The sequence below is a fragment of the Capricornis sumatraensis genome, chromosome 18 (assembly GCF_032405125.1).
Source record: "Capricornis sumatraensis isolate serow.1 chromosome 18, serow.2, whole genome shotgun sequence".
Lineage (NCBI taxonomy): Eukaryota > Metazoa > Chordata > Mammalia > Artiodactyla > Bovidae > Capricornis > Capricornis sumatraensis.
The window spans coordinates 20,425,396-20,438,975 of NC_091086.1; the positions used below are offsets into that span (position 1 = coordinate 20,425,396).

At 35.8% G+C, this 13,580-nt stretch overlaps 1 protein-coding gene across 1 annotated transcript in view; it reads right to left on the minus strand.

Annotated features, from left to right (window-relative positions):
* ERBIN (erbb2 interacting protein) overlaps positions 1 to 13,580 on the minus strand; it is a 126,460-nt gene that overhangs the window by 54,203 nt on the left and 58,677 nt on the right. Inside the window, exons 5-7 of the mRNA XM_068990560.1 lie at positions 8,057 to 8,135; positions 5,499 to 5,588; positions 3,329 to 3,385 (exon numbers count right to left, since the gene is read on the minus strand). Of these exons, the coding sequence (XP_068846661.1) occupies positions 3,329 to 3,385; positions 5,499 to 5,588; positions 8,057 to 8,135 (226 nt within the window). The remainder of the gene's footprint in view (positions 1 to 3,328; positions 3,386 to 5,498; positions 5,589 to 8,056; positions 8,136 to 13,580) is intronic.

Genomic DNA, 13,580 nt, shown 5'->3' on the forward strand with positions numbered 1-13,580 from the left:
ACTGAACTGTTAATTAATTCAAATATATTTATACTCTAAAATTATTATTTTTAGAAAAAACTATTATTTAATAGATTGCTACCAGGTAACCAGATAGGAACTACATTAAATTTAAAAAAAATTGGGGGGCACACCATCCCACATGGCCAGCAAGAGATTCCCCAACTAGAAACTGAACCCTGGACACAGCAGTAAAAGTGCTGAATCCTAACCAACAGACCACACTAGGAAACTCTTTAGGAACTATATTAACTCTTTTTTGCACATGGCAAAATACAATCATCATAATATCAATATATCAATGTGTTAACTGGAAAATTAACATCATTAAAAACCAACAGACTCCTTAAATTATGACAAAGAACACATATTATTTCTCTTCTCGACATTCAACAAATTAGTAATAGAAAGTAAGATAAAATCAGCTTAAATCTCTCTGGTTTTTTAGTGAAAAAGAAAACATATAATAATTGTAAAGTAATTTATTATGTTGTGCATATGCGTGCTAAGTTGCTTCAGTCGTGTCCAATTCTGTGCGACCCCATGGACTGCAGCCCACCAGGCTCCTCTGTCCATGGGATTCTCCAGGCAAGCATATTGCAATGGGTTGCCATTTCCTTCTTCAGGGGATCTTCCTGGCCCAGGGACCGAACCTGGGTCTCTTATGTCTACCTGCATGGCAGGCAGGTTCTTTACCACTAGCGCCACCTGGGAAGCCCAATTATTATGTTACTCACCTAATATTACAGAAAGCTAATTTTCCCAAACCCTTTCATTTTAAATATGCCATTTTATCAACACTCCTTTAATTTAATTCATCTCCCAGTACCAATTTTTCTCAAAGTTGCTTTATTTAACTTTGATTCTGAGTGCCTATTTTCAGGTTCTATGAGATATAAAAATTTGACTTCCTTTACTCATATCTGTCTTTGTCCAGAAAACCTGTAATTCAGTTCCAATTTGCTTTATTACAAAGTGAAAAGGTGTTTCCAGGATCCTTCTCAAGAAAAGATTAGATACTAATTTCTATGTCCATAATACTACACTAGGTTGATATGTGAGAAAGGTGAAGAGAGCTGTGCAGAGGGAGTAAGACTGAAAAAAGAAAAGATGGTCTTATTTTTCTTAATTCAATACTGTTATAATGGTAACACAGAAAATTCACATGTAGCAATTCACTTTATATCAACAAGAGTAAAATTTTTTTTTTAAGGATATAAAAACCTTTACACTGGAAAACTCAATTACAAACAATATCCTTAAAAATCTAAGTTTTAAAACTGATTTAGGAAAACATAAATGACAGAGATATGCAATAAAAAGAGGAAATACATTGTAAAATTTTAAAAGTGTCTCCATCTCAACTTGCTGTAGCTAACATGGGCATATTTGGTCCTACTTCATTTAAGATCCAGCTTCCTACTTCAAGGAGAAAGTAAAAGCAATCATCCCTCAAACTTCCTTCTGCTTATCTCTAAACTTTCTTCGTATTTAACTCATTTTTACCTTCTCTTCTCCTGTCTCAGAGGGGAAATACACATCATTTGGTTTTTTGGTACTGGGCCCTCCAGGATTAACATGGTATTAAATTTCACTGAACTATATATTTAAAACAGCTTTTTCACTGTTTGAATCTTTGATCATAAAAAGATCTACTCACGTAACCTGAAAACACAAGACTTTCCTGACACATAAAACCATGGCCTCTTTTTAATTTGTGAGGCCTCAAATATTGTAACCATGTCTTTAAAAAAGCAATAAAGAGTTACATTTGCAAATACATGAGAGTCCAATCTGAGGTTAAAATTAAAATATAAGGAGATAAAATAAGTGAATTACCTATGATATCAGAGATAGATACCATATTAACGGTAAGCTTAGCTATTTCAGTAAACAATTTATACCCAGATTATTCAAATCTCTTAACAGTCAAGTTCTGAGCTAAGGATTCATCAATGCCAATACCAAATCTCCAAAAAGTCAAACCTTTTTGAATTTTAACACAGATAATTCTCATTTTAATTTATACTAACAACCAACAATATACACAGTAATCATTCCAGTCTTTGGGGAATCAAAACCGTGTACGCTTCTTGCCCTCAGAGATTTATACTCATGGGTTGGAGTGGGGAAGAAGGAGGATCAAGTGCACATGCACATGAAAATATGCTAGCCAGGCAGGAAGAGAGTAAAATGTATTTTAAAAATTAGACTAATGTGGTAAATATCATAACTGATATAAATAAGATGCTACAGAAGTTGAGTACACAGAACAACTAACTCCTGGAAAACGGCAGATGCTTCTAACAAGAGGTGCCAACTCTTGACAAATAAATTGCCACAGGAGACTGGGAAGTTTTCTGTAAGGGTCAGATATTTTAAGCTCTGCATACAGTTTCTGTCACAACTACTTGACTCTATCACTGTAGAGCAAAAGCAGCTATAAACAACATGTGAGTGAATGAATGAATGTGCTTCTTAGGAAATTTATTTAGAAAAAAATAGGCACCGGGCCAAACTTAGCCAGTCTGTAGTTTGCCACTTGCCTAAACTACAAAAACGCAGTAGTGAATCAGGATGTTTTAAGACATATCTTCAATAAAGGACGTAGACTAGTGCATTTTGAGTCTGTAGATCTGTTTTCATTTTATTTTTTGCTCTTGGACTGTCATCTCCTCCTGATGTTAGCTTACCAGTAGGGGGCCTTCCATCCCATTTCTAATTTAAAACTGACTAAAACCATACAAGTTCTGAGAACTAGAGTTAATCAGACTTCACAGAGAAGACTTTATGGATCTCTTTAAGGAGCACTAAGAAAGAACTCCAGTACAAAAATGGGGACCTTTATTTGGGACGCAGGGGAGCTTTACATACTTATTATTTTGACTTTTGTCACACAAGACTGAGTTTCAGAAAGCTATGAAATCACTAATAAATACTAAGAGATGTATTAAGTGAAGTGAAGTGAAGTCGCTCAGTAGTGCCCAACTCTTTGCAACCCCAAAGACTGTAGTGTACCGGGCTCCTCTGTCCTTGGGATTTTCCAGGCAACAGTACTGGAGTGGATTGCCATTTCCTTCTCCAGGGGATCTTCCCAACCCAGGGCTCGAACCCAGGTCTCCCACATTGTAGACAGACGCTTTACTGTCTGAGCCACCAGGGAAGTCCAAGAGATGTATACTGAACTCCACTAATTAAAATACAATGACCACAAATGTCAGTCTTTTAAAATAATCTGTACTCATATTTTAGATAATAGAAAATTAATATTTCTCTAAGAATTTAAAATGCTGAACTAAATTTTGGAAAAGATAACACCTTTACTTACTTTGGCAACATTTTCAACTGGTTTTCTCTAAGTTCTAATATTTGGAGTTTAGTTAATCTGCAAAACAAATAAAATGAATTAAGCATCTATGACAAAGATAAGAATTTAATTAATGAATTAACGTCATTCTCTAAAGTTTTAAAGCAACCAATATTTATTGTGTAATTACAATGTGTAGAATCTAGTGTTAAAAATTATACAAAAATACAAAGACAGAAAAGACTATTTTTGCTCCTCAGAATTAATGGGGGAGAAGCTTCAGTAAATATTTCTAAACATATCCAAAGCACAAAGTAATTGTCCCCTAATGTCAATCCTAATAAACTATGTGCATTTTAATGAAATCCTCCCCCCAATTATTAGTCATTAGTAGATTAGAGAACAATAATTTAAGTCTAGAGTTGAGGTCTGAGAGAGAAAAATAAAGAAACAAAACAGGACATGGAAAGGGAGAAATCCTCTGGCACTTCAGTGATGCATGTTCCAATTTAGAGGATAAATGAGCAGAAGAACCGGTCCTGAAGTGCTTGCTAATGCTACAAGCGGCAACCATATTACAATATACAACATATCAAGTCAGCAGGGTGTATACTTTAAACTTGTAGAGTGTTACATGCCAAATATATTTCAATTTAAAAAGTGGTCCAAATGCCAGACACAGAAATCTAACAAGTACATGAAATGTATGTCTGTACACACATACACTATGTGTGTATGTGTACATATATGTGTGTACATAGATCCATATATATGTGTATGTATATAAAAATATAAAGCATTATAATGTGGGTCCCACAGTTCACTGGGCTACAACAATGTCCCAAATTCTTTTTTCTTTATTGAAGTACAATTAACAAACAACACTTTGTTAGTTTCAGGTGTACAACATAATTATTTGATATCTGCATATACATCGTTGAACATGGGCATCGGAAGATGGAGTAACCACTTGAGCTAAAGTTAACCCTCGGTTAACCCTTGAAAAACATGGGTTTTGATTGTGTGAATCCACTCATATACAGATTTTTTTCCCCAATAGTAAATACTGTGGTACCACACAGTCTGTGGTTGGTTGAATCTAATGGATTTGGAACCCCGGATACTAAGGAACTATAGATATGGAGGGCCAACTATAAATTATATGCAGAGTTCTACTGTGTTGGGAGGATCAGCACCCCTAACCCCCTGCATTGTTCCAGGGTCAACTACATTGTGAAATGGTTACCAAAACAAGTCTAGTTAACATCTGTCACTATACTTAAATATAAAAAAAAAAAAAAAGTTTCTTCTTGAGATGACTTTTAAGATCTATTCTCTGAAGAAACTTTCAAATACATAATATAGTATGGTTAACTATAGTCACCATGACATTACATCCCCATGATTTATTTTATAAACTGGAGGTTTGTATCATTTGACTACCTTCAGTCATTCTTCCCATCTCTACCCACCACTCCACTTCTAGCAAACACCAATCTTTTCTCTGTATCTATGAGGTTGGGGTTTTGGTGGTTATTTTAGAATTTACATTTAAGTGAGACCATATGATATATCTCTCTTTAAGAAAAAAAACAAGAACATTGCCATATTAACACATACTTGGATAGCACTTTCTCTAGTAATTAATTTGAACACAATAATAATTTAATACCTACTGTTCATTTACTGATTCATCTTTTCATCAGAAAAATTACTCAGGGACTATATATAATACAACAAGAAGCACAAATTTAAGAAGGGAGCAACGGGCTGGATCCCAGAAACACATTTTTCTTTTCTCTAGAACTTCAATTTCAGTGAAGAAGACAGATAAACCAGTAATTAGATCATTTAAACAATATGTAAGTGCTGAGAATAAAGCATTCCATCAAAAATAAACAAAAATTATCCCAAGTTAAACTCCTTATTTTTACGTACTTTAAAACCAAGTCTTAAATTACTTTTTTTCTTTAAAATTTTCACTGCTTATTTTTATTTGGGAAAATAAATTCCAAGTCAAAATAACAAGTGCTGAAGAAACTACAAAAACTACAATGCTTAGAAATAATTACAAAAGAGCTCACGAAACTGTAATTAACAGTATTGCTAAAGCAGCCTATAGTCTGGTAAACTTTGCAAAAGTTTTGCTAAGAGCTAACAAGAGAAGGTTTTAGAAGAAACTATAACTTACCTGCCAAAATTAGCTGGCAAGAACTCAAGGAAAGCATCATTCAGATATAACTGGGTTAAGTTTAACAGCTGAGAAAATCCATCAGGAAGCCTATGTAAAATAAACAGGGTTTAAATTTAATTCATATGCAGAATTTTAGTCTATTAAAATCTAAGAAACAGTCTAACCAACACATGTTCTTAACAGATAACAGCTATCTCTTTTATGAGTGATCCTCATATTGAGATTTACCTTTCATAATAACTTACAGCTTCAATGTTTGTACCTTCATCATTTTGAAAAAAGGAAGTAAAGCAGTATTTGTCTCAATAAGATAAAATCTGCACATAACAGTCAACTATGAATGAACCTCAACACAGAGAAATGTATTTAGGACATGACTATGACATCAGCACCTTTCCCTGGTGGCTCAGACAGTAAAGCGTCTGTCTACAATGCGGGAGACATGGGTTCAATCCCTGGGTCGGGAAGATCCCCTTGAAGAAGGAAATGGCAATCCACTCCAGTACTATTGCCTGGAAAATCCCATGGACAGAGGAGCCTGGTAGGCTACAGTCCATGGCGTCGCAAAGAGTCAGACACGACTGAGCGACTTCACTTTCACGACATGAGCAGGCACTCTAGAAACTTACCTTATCTAACATAAATTGAAAGGATTAAATAAAAATTCTAAACTTTGACAGTATTGACTTTTGTTGTTGTTGCTTAGTTGCCAACTCGTGTTCAATTCTTGTGATCCCATGCACTGCACCCTGCCAGGTTTCTCTGTCCATGGGATTTTCCCAGGCAAGAAAACTGGAATGAGCTGCCATTTCCTTCTCCAGGGAATCTTCAGGACCCAGGGATTGAACCAGCAACTCCCACAGTGGCAGGTGAATTCTTTACCACTGAGCTGCCTGGTGAGCCAGCTGACTTTTAGGGCTGGATAATTTTGTGTTGCCAGGAGGCTGTCTTCTGCATTAGCATCTTAGCCTCTAAATCACTTGAAGCTAGCACTTCCCACCACCGTAAGTCGTGTAAACCTCTAAATCACTTGAAGCTAGCTAGCACTGGCCACCACAAGTTGTGTAAACCAAAAAATGTCTTCAGAATTTACCAAATGACTGTCAACAGCAAAACTGTCCCCATTTGAGAATTACTGGTTTCAATTATTTTCCATTTCAATATTTGGTTCCTAAATAATCAAATAAAGATCATATAATTTTATAATGACCAAATGAGAACTAATATTAAAAGCTGAATAACATTTAGGGTCATATAAGAACCTATAAATAACTTTGCTTTTATTTCCTCTGGCTAACAAAAGAAATTACAGATCTAGAACCTGATGCTAGAATAGTATTTTCAGGTAAAGGTAAAACATCATCTTTACGTGTTTGCCTTTACATGTTTGTCTATGTTTGGAAAAACCTGTTAAATTTGTACAGTAAGTCCCTTACATACAAACCTTGAAGTTGTGAGCTTTCAAAGATGCGAACATGCATCTGCAGGTTCAAACATAAGAGTTCACGTGTCTGGAATACACTGTCATAAGCATGTGTCCTCTACAACCGGTTGTGCTTCTGTGTACTTTACTGAAGAGTATTATATACAGTACAGAAGTAGCATGGTATCTTTATTTCAAGCCCAGGATGTGCAGAAGCAAGCATAAAAGCAGCACTGATGTAGCTGGTAGTACTGTATTTTTCTAGGTACTGTACCGTAAGATTAAAAATGTTATCTTTATATTTTATTTGTTTTTTATGTATTATCCGTGTGGAAAGTATTATAAACCTATTACAGTATAGTACTGTATAGTCGATTGTGTTAATTGAGTAGCTAATCCCAGGGACAGAGGAGCCTAGCGGGCTGCCATCTATGGGGTCTCACAGAGTCGGACACGACTGAAGCGACTTAGCAGCAGCAGCAGCAGCAGCAGCAGCCTTATGAATGTACTCTCAGAACTCAACTCGTTCATATGTAGGGGATTTACTGTAATATGTGAAAGCTGGTTTCAACTTTCATTTTAGCTATACTAAGCTATGCTTTACAATATTCATCTTTTGCTTTGTCATTCTGTTTTTTTCAAAATTTAACACCTCTGTTACTAGGAAAGCATTCTGCTTCAAATCATTATGATCACAAAAGAATATATGTGACCTTTGGTATATAATACAACCAATCACCTAGCTTTTTCCTTTTTTTGTTTTTAGCTTTTTGACTTTTCAGTTTCTCTTATTTTCAAAAGTTTGAGTGTGCCACACATTGGATGTGCAAGTGAAGACATTCTTATATTGTACAAGTAACACTGAGCTAAGGAGGCCTAGATCCTAGTCTCATTTTTAACAATTACTAACCATGGGACTTGGAGAACACCACTTGTATTATCTGTATGGATGTCAAATTTACCTTTCTAATATATGCGGTTGGAAAGAGCATTAAAAAGGTTCCTTTTCAATGTAAAACTAAAATTTTGTATAGATTTAAGATTGATATTAACTGCTGATTAAAATGTAGAAAGTAGTATTCTACTTTATTATAGTTGCTTTATTGACATAATTCAACAGAGAAGAACTTACTTGGAAATAGGATTTACACTGGCCTCCACAACTGTCAAAACTTTACAATTTTTTATATTTTCTGGAAACTCTTGTATTCCTAGAAAATGAACAAATAATTAATCATTAAGTGTAAAGAATCTATTACAAAGGAGAAAATCATAACAATATTAATAATTAACGTACACTTTACAGATTCAAAATTTACCAACGGAGTAGAATCTTGATAAACTGACACCACCAATGTCAATCAAACAGAATCACCTCCACAAAAATTTCTAATTATGAAATTAAAAACTTTAAATCTCAAAAAAAAAAATTTCTCTCTTCTCTTTTGCCTCTTTATGACTACTGCTAATTATCAGACATGACTAAGAAACTAAACAACGACAAACTATCTTGATTAGTTTTACCCTCCTTTCCTTCTCGCCGTTCATCAGAAAATCAGTGCCTTTTCTGTGTGGTGTTAGGGACCCAAAATTCAGAATAATCAGCATTCTTTCTGTGTTTTCACATAAAAAGACGCACTACTTTAAAATATTTTTCATTGGAGTATAGTTGATTTATAATGTTGTGTTACTTTCTGCTGTACAGTAAAAGTAAATCAGTTAAACATACACATATATTCATTTTTTTAAAGACTCTTTTCCTATATAGGTCATTACAGAGTATTAAGAAGAGTTCCTTGTGCTATATAGGAGGTCCTTATGGTCCTTATTATTTATCTAATTTTTATATAGTAGTATATAAAAGAGGCATTACTTTTTAAATCCTGGGTTCCAGATTGAGCTGGCCTCTAATACATCTAGGGTAACAAAGCTGAAAGCAAAGCTGAAGATAGAAGAGGTATTGATAGAGAATATGCATCAGATATGCCAATGGACATGCCTGAGGCAGTTATACACCAATACTTCTGCAAAATATAACGCAAATGTGACAAGTGGAATTATGGCAGAAGTTTCTAGGCACTTAATCTTACCTCAGCTTATCTCAGCAAAAATATAGCAACAATAGTTGAGTTAGCAACAATCCACAGACCAAATTTAAGTAGTACTGTTGTAATCCAGATTAGAGGAATGCAAACTAATAACTTAAAAAAATGTTCCCAAAATTCTATTAATAGAAAACTCATTCCTTCACTAACACAACATGACTATTCAAAAGGGCTGACACTATAGGATCACTTAAGGCTCTGTCAACTTCATGAATGTATGATTCTAAGCAAGTTTATTACAGAGCCAACCACAAAATTTCAGATGATGAAAAATGAAATGATACAAAATCATCAACTGGCAAATACTACAGCAATAACTGATCAGTCAAAACTTAGCAACGGATGCTAAAATTAGTGGGTAAAAGAATGAAGAAAAACAGTATATCAATATAGTTTCAAAGCTTCTCCCCCAAAACACATACTAATTTTTAAGAGGGGAAAGAGTAAAGAACTCTCACAGGCACCAACCACTTCAACCATTTAAAGGCTAGCAGTTACCAGTATGATCACAGTGTAATTCATCTTCAGATGCATTGAGAAGGGGTGCAACACCTACTGTCACATTCCTTCCCAAACACCAACCCAATTTAACCACAAGCAAGTATCAAACAAGTCCAAATGAAGAGAAATCCTACAAAACTGGCCAGTAATCATCAAAACCATCCAGGTTAAAAAAGCTAAAGAAAAACTGAATAACCACCCAGATAGAGGAGACCAAAGAGAACTGCCTATGGTAAACATCTAAACCTACTACTACACACACACCTGCAGGCACATAAACAGAAAAAAGCCAAGCAAGACCGGGAGACCGTATCACTATCAGTCAACATCACTGCTGTTCTGTAATAATTGCAATTATTATCAATGGGGGAAAGTAGGTGCTAAGTACAAGAGTACCAATTTGTACTGTTTCTTAAAAATGCATGTAACTCTACAATCATCTCAATAACAACTTCAAAAATCTGGGCTCAATGGTTCCTTAAGGAAAGGTTTTTATGGTTGTTGTTATTAAAAGTCAATTTTCCCTAAAAGTTTCAAGATGATTCAGTTTAAAAAACTTTTGCTAGAATTTACAGAGTTCATGTAACGGTTCAAATCAGAAAATGTTAACACTGATGGATATCTAATGGTATTAAGGAATTACTGTTAGCTGTTTTTCTATAAATTGTGGCAACAGTAGAGTGGCTTCATCTTGAAATATTTATGTATGAGAGAGACTGTTTGGCAAAGTATGAGGTATACATGTAACATACTGATCGGTATGTTACAGTCCTGGTTGACAGGCACATCAGGTATACTGTATTATTCTCTACGTAGATAAGATTTTTAAAAAAGGACTTTAAAACAGCTATGGTACTTAAAGGGAAAAAAATCAACAAAATGATGGGGAGGAAAAGGTTAAATGTAAGAAATGGAAACTTTACAAATGATAAAAACAACACATCTAAATGGAAAAAACCACAGGGTAGGATTTAAAGAAGATTAGTCACTGCAGGAGAAAATGTCAATGAGACAGAAGACACAGCAACAGAAACTAGCCATTCTGAAACACAGAGGGCAAAAAGTAAAGAAACCCAGTGATATCTGGGACAATGTCAAGCAGATTAACGTATTTATCTTTAGAAGTATTTGTTCTCTGAGAGGAGAGTCTTTGCCTCTCTTGTGCACTAATGGAATAGGACATGGTACATAGTTATCAGTGTCACTCAGTAGCTTCCCAATTCTTTACTAGGGTGGCAATATCAATTTTCATACTACAATACCTATTTATATCTTGTCAACATTTGATGGTATCTTTACTTTTTCCCAATAAACACTTTCTGAGAGGGTTGAACCTCATAGATATAAATGAGATATTAACTAAAACTAGATATTTTCCTGATATTTCCTAGAAAGTGAAAGATCGCTGAGTCATATTTGACTCTTTGCAACCCCATGGACTGTGCAGTCCATGGAATTCTCCAGGCCAAAAATACTGGAGTGGGTAGCTTTTCCCTTCTCCAAGGGATCTTCCCAACCCAAGGATTGACCCCAGGTCTCCTGCATTGCAGGTGGATTCTTTACCAGCTGAGCCACAAGGGAAGCCCAAGAATACTGGAGTGGGTAGCCTATCCCTTCTCCAGTGGATCTGCCTGACCCAGGAATCGAATCAGGGTCTCCTGCATTGCAGGCAGATTCTTTGCCAACTGAGCTATTTCCTAGAAATGAACACATTTTCACATTTATTGATCTGTTTAAACTTAAGTGTAGCTGATTTACTGTATTACATCTTAGGTGTACAGAATAGTGATTCAGTATTTTTTACAGATTATACTCCATTAAAAGTTATTACAAGATAAAGGCTATAGTTCCCTGTAATATAAAATATATCCTTGATGCCTACCTGTTTTATACACAGGTGTGCCATGCTAAGTCACTTCAGTCATGTCTGACTCTGTGCAACCCTATCCACTACAGCCTGCCAGGCTCCTGTGTCCATGGGCTTCTCCAGGCAAGAATCCTGGAGAATGCTGCCATGCCTTCCCCCGGGGGACCTTACTAATGCAGGCACTGAACCCACATCTCTTATGTCTCCTCAAAGGGCAGGCAGCTTCTTTCCCACTAGCACCACCACACAGATTACATTTCTTAATCTCATGCTCCTAACTAAAATCAATCGTCCTGACTTCAGACTACACTACACAGCTACACTAATAAAAACAGTATGGTATTGGCACAAAAACAGAAATACAGATCAATGGAACAGTATAGAAAGTCCAGAAATAAACCCACATTCCTATGATCAATTCATCTACAACAAAAGAGGCGAGAATAAACAATCAAGAAGACAGTCTCTTCAATAAACAGCACTGGGAAAACTGTACAGCTACATGTAAAATAATGAAATTAGAACATTCTCTAACACCATACACAAAAATGAACTCAAAATGGATTAAAGATCTAAATGTAAGACCAGAACTATAAAACTCCTAGAGGAAAACATAGGCAAAACACTCTCCGACATAAATCACAGCAGGATACTCTATTGCCCACCTCCCAGAGTAATGGAAATAAAAGCAAAAATAAACAAATGGGACCTAATTAAACTTAAAAGCTTTTGAACAACGAAGGAAACTATAAGCAAAGTGAAAAGATACCCTTCAGAATGGGAGAAATAATAGCAAATGAAGCAACTGACAAACAACTAATCTCAAAAATATATAAGCAACTCCTGTAGCTCAATTCCAGAAAAATAAACGATCCAATCAAAAAGTGGGCCAAAGAACTAAACAGATATTTCTCATAGAAGACATACAGATGGCTAACAAACACATGAAAAGATGCACAACATCACTCATTATCAGAGACATGCAAATCAAAACCACAATGAGGTACTGTTTCACGCCAGTCAGAATGGCTGTGACCCAAAAGTCTATAAGCAATAAATGCTGGAGAGGGTGTGGAGAAAAGGGAACCCTCTTACACTGTTGGTGGGAATGCAAACTAGTACAGCCACTATGGAGAACAGCGTGGAGATTCCTTAAAAAACTGGAAATAGAACTGCCATATGACCCAGCAATCCCACTGCTGGGCATACACACTGAGGAAACTAGAACTGAAAGAGACACGTGTTCCCCAATGTTCATCAAAGCACTGTTTATAATAGCCAGGACATGGAAGCAACCTAGATGTCCATCAGCAGATGAATGGATAAGAAAGCTATGGTACATATACACAATGGCGTATTACTCAGCCATTAAAAAGAATATATTTTAATCAGTTCTAATGAGGTGGATGAAACTGGAGCCTACTATACAGAGTGAAGTAGGCCAGAAAGAAAAACACCAATACAGTATACTAACGCATATATATGGAATTTAGAAAGATGGTAACGATAACCCTATATGCGAGACAGCAAAAGAGACACAGATGTATAGAACAGTCTTTTGGACTCTGTGGGAGGTGAGGGTGGGATGACCTGAGAGAATAGCATTGAAACATGTATATTATCATATGTGAAATGAATCGCCAGTCCAGGTTCGATGCATGTGACAGGGTACTCAGGGTTGGTGCACTGGGATGACCCAGAGGGATGGGATGGGGAGGGAGGTGGGAGGGGGGTTCAGGATGGGGAACACATGTAAACCCATGGCTGATTCATGTCAATGTATGGCAAAAACCACTACAATATTGTAAAGTAATTAGCCTCCAATTAAAATAAAATTTAAAAAAAAATAAAATAAAATGCAAGTCAGATCATGCTCTGAATGACCTGACTCAAACCCTTCCAAGTGATTCCACTTGAATGGGAGTAAATGTCAAAGTACATACAAATGCCTATAAGGCTCTACATTGTCTTTCTGCTCCCAAACCCTACCTTTCTGACCTCTATTCCTATCACTCCCACCTTGCTCACTATGTTTAGCTACTATAGTCTTCTGTTTCTCATACATGCCATGGACACTCTCACCTTACAAACTGTACACTGGCAGTTTCTTCTTTCTGGTACATTCTTACCTTAGATATCTGCATCACTAACTTCCTCACTTCCACCAAATCCTTGTTCTCACT